The following is a 3,258-nucleotide window of genomic DNA, read 5'->3' as shown; positions in this document are numbered from 1 at the left end:
GGGCACATCATCCAGGAAAATATACCGTTAAATACAACGCAATTCAAGGCCCACGTGTTTTCAATAAAAAAGTACTTCCCCTGCTAGATAATATATATAAATTCCTTTTTACACATTATCCTCGATAATTTTTTTATAACCTAAATCAAGTAGCAAACAAACGTCTTAACATTTATGTTGTGAAATTCTCGATTTACCAATCAATATTAATTTTGGAAATTAGAGATCAAACGTTAATATTAGAACATTTAGATTTTTAAAACTGTAAATTTTATTTAAATATTGTATAAATGATCTTACCTTCTTCACTAAACTTGGAAATGCCAAAAATAATCAGCATATAAATCCAATTATTAAAGTGCATTTTGTAAAAAGACGGAGCTATGTCTAGCATATGCGCAATATAAATCAAATGAGAAAAAAACAAGATAAAAGTAATATTGGTAAGAACCCACCCCCATAAACAAGCAATGTGTTGTTAAGCTTGTAACGCTTCCTGCATGCTAAACATAAAACTTGCTTAACCCTAACTAAAAACCTAAACCAAACATTACAAAAATGTTTATTTTATTATTCATATCTTTACATTTTCTAAAGGCAGTAAGTAATACACTTTACTCTTGTATATACTAATTTTTACCATCATGTAATTATATATTACTAACTACATCAATATATTGTTTAAGGAGCTCAAAAAAACAATTGACATTGGATATTCTTGAAATACATTTGATTGCTTAGTAATAGGTCTAACTAGATATATTATTATAAAAAGATATTTATGAATTAATCTGGGCTTAAACATACATTCAATATCTATGACAAATCATTTACCAAATAACATAAAAATAAAAGGAAAAAAACTAACATTTTAAATCTAGCATATATACGAGCAAGCAAATACATAAATAATAAAATATCTTTTAATTATAGGGTCTAAAAACATAAAAACATTATCATTTTACAAATTTATAACTCATTACTAACAGGACAATCTTTAAAAAACAGTTATACCGTTTTTTAAATAATTTAACTTCTATAATGTAATGTATATTGTGTGTATTGAACTTTTTTCAAATCTAAACTTTTTCAAGAATTACTTTTTATTTAGTTTGCACAAATTCTGGCGATTTTTTGATTAATTCTTGAACAAATAACAGAATAGATACAGGCTCTGAAAATTCAAAAAAGGCAATTAAATATAAAAGTGCTTTTGTATGTTTAAAGATGTAGCAACTAATTTTATTAAAATATAATGTTAAATATTAATTTTGCCTTGCAAACCTAACACATAATTTTTTTTAATTTTTAACAATTCAATTTACTTACATATTGATTGACCATGTTGGGTCTCATATCTCTAAGATCTTTGATTGCACGAAATACATTAATCCTACGCTGGTATTTCAATCTCAAAAAGTAACAGTTTAAAAGCTAATGTCTTCTTAAAAATATTTTTTTTAAATAGATATTGAAATTGGTAAAAAATTATTTGAAACCGAATTTAAATTAATACAAATTGTATACCTGCAATGAACTAGTGTCAAACCTAGTCCATTCATGAAGTTCATTTGATTTTTAATGACATCAAGCAAAACCTCCACACTAGGTGGGGTACTATCTTTAGTCCAAGACTTTGTCTTCTAAACATTTAAAAAAATACATTTTAAAATTCATGAAAGTAATATATCTACACACTAGATTTATTTACCTATAAATATATCTATACACATTTTTTGTATCTTTATATTAAAATTATTCCATATTATTAAATACAAATCCCCACAAATTCGTTATCAGTAGGGGAGATTAGAACAAGTTTCTTGATACAGCCTTCCATTACTTCCTCCTTTACAACCTCCACCACTAAAGTGCTGTGCTGAATGCTTTCACCCACTCCCTTACTCGATATCCATTCAATATCCTTAGGAAATTATAAATAACAAATAAAATGTTTCAATCATTTGTAACTAAAAAGTATAAAAAAAGTTTTAAAGGTTATTTACAACATCTTGAAGCTGCACAACTGTATTAACATTGTGAAGCACAGTCATTCTCCAAAACAGCTCTTCCATGCCACCTTGTGAATTTTGTGCAGCAATGAATTTTCTAACACAGCTTGCATTCTGCAAAAAATATTTAAACAGAAATAATATAACCCTAAGTAAAGCAGTTATAATGTTATACCTTATGTTACAGTAGTAATAAATATTCTAAATTATAAATCTTTAAATATGGTTTTTCGGATAAGTTAGTTTAAATATTATTAGAAATAAAGTATTTAAACAAAAGTTTAATGTTTTATAAAACTTGCCTGTATAAAAGAAGCATTAATGTACTGGTTTCTTCCATCTTTATGCCAAACTGAAACAATGTTATCATCATCTAAAAAACATTTTGTTAGATTGCAAGAATTTACAAATACAAGCAATAATTTTGAATTAAACAAATTGTATATTAAAAAAACATTTATTACACTGGCTTACTATTCAATTTTTTAGCAGTTTAAAAAATTGTGAATGTTAGGTTGATGTTAGTGCATTTCTATACTCCTTATGCACACTATAGCAATGCATAGCAAACCAATTTTTTAAACTAATATAGTTATCCGATATATAGCTTTATTATTACCACATCTTTTGTTATTATTACCACATCTTTTGTTATTATTACCACACCTTTTGTCAAAAAACATTGGGCAAAAATTACTTGGTCTGCATTGTTGATCCACATTTTGACTGGAGTTTTTATCAGCTTTTGTGTAAGTATGTAAGTCCACTAATAAATTTAATTTCCTGTACTCTGTTCTCACTAGATTACTGTTAAAATCAAGTAAAAATTATTGTAATATGTAGTGGTAAAAACACTTCCGTGATGTAGTGGTAAGAACACTACTTACACAACATGAGGCATTTTATACTGGGTTCAAACCCTAGTGCTCTCATGCTGTAGTGCTCTAATAAAAAGGTACTATAAACAAGATGAACTTTCGCTAAGCCAGCAGCTTAATAATTGGGCACTTATAATCAATAATATCCCAAGCTGCTAAAGGCAACTCGAGACTGTTCGGGATAACAGGTCATTCAACTTTCCCACATCGAAAATAAAGATATATACAAAAAAACAAAAAGGCAAAATTAAGATATGCAAAAAGTACTTTTTGAATTTATATTAAATGCTTACAATTTATCTTCTTCAATTTTCGAAAGATCCTTAACAGAAAAATTGCTAGGAGGAAGAAACAACTTTTCCATAACA

General features: G+C 27.0%; 1 protein-coding gene across 1 annotated transcript; it reads right to left on the bottom strand.

The window, feature by feature from the left end:
- Window positions 1-1,036: 1,036 nt before the first annotated feature.
- LOC145751258 (receptor-type tyrosine-protein phosphatase mu-like) lies at window positions 1,037-2,123 on the bottom strand. The gene is made up of 5 exons (XM_082567364.1): window positions 2,007-2,123; window positions 1,787-1,924; window positions 1,528-1,643; window positions 1,330-1,411; window positions 1,037-1,174 (listed from the first exon to the last, which is right to left on the bottom strand). The coding sequence occupies exons 1-5, from the start codon at window positions 2,073-2,075 to the stop codon at window positions 1,139-1,141; spliced, it is 441 nt and encodes a 146-aa protein (XP_082423490.1). The 5' UTR covers window positions 2,076-2,123; the 3' UTR covers window positions 1,037-1,138.
- Between the last annotated feature and the right edge of the window lie 1,135 nt (window positions 2,124-3,258).

The sequence above is a fragment of the Corella eumyota genome, chromosome 4, assembly GCF_963082875.1.
Source record: "Corella eumyota chromosome 4, kaCorEumy4.1, whole genome shotgun sequence".
In the NCBI taxonomy this organism is placed as follows: domain Eukaryota; kingdom Metazoa; phylum Chordata; class Ascidiacea; order Phlebobranchia; family Corellidae; genus Corella; species Corella eumyota.
The sequence above is the reverse complement of the archived record's forward strand: the minus strand, read 5'-3'. Positions and strand labels throughout refer to the sequence as shown.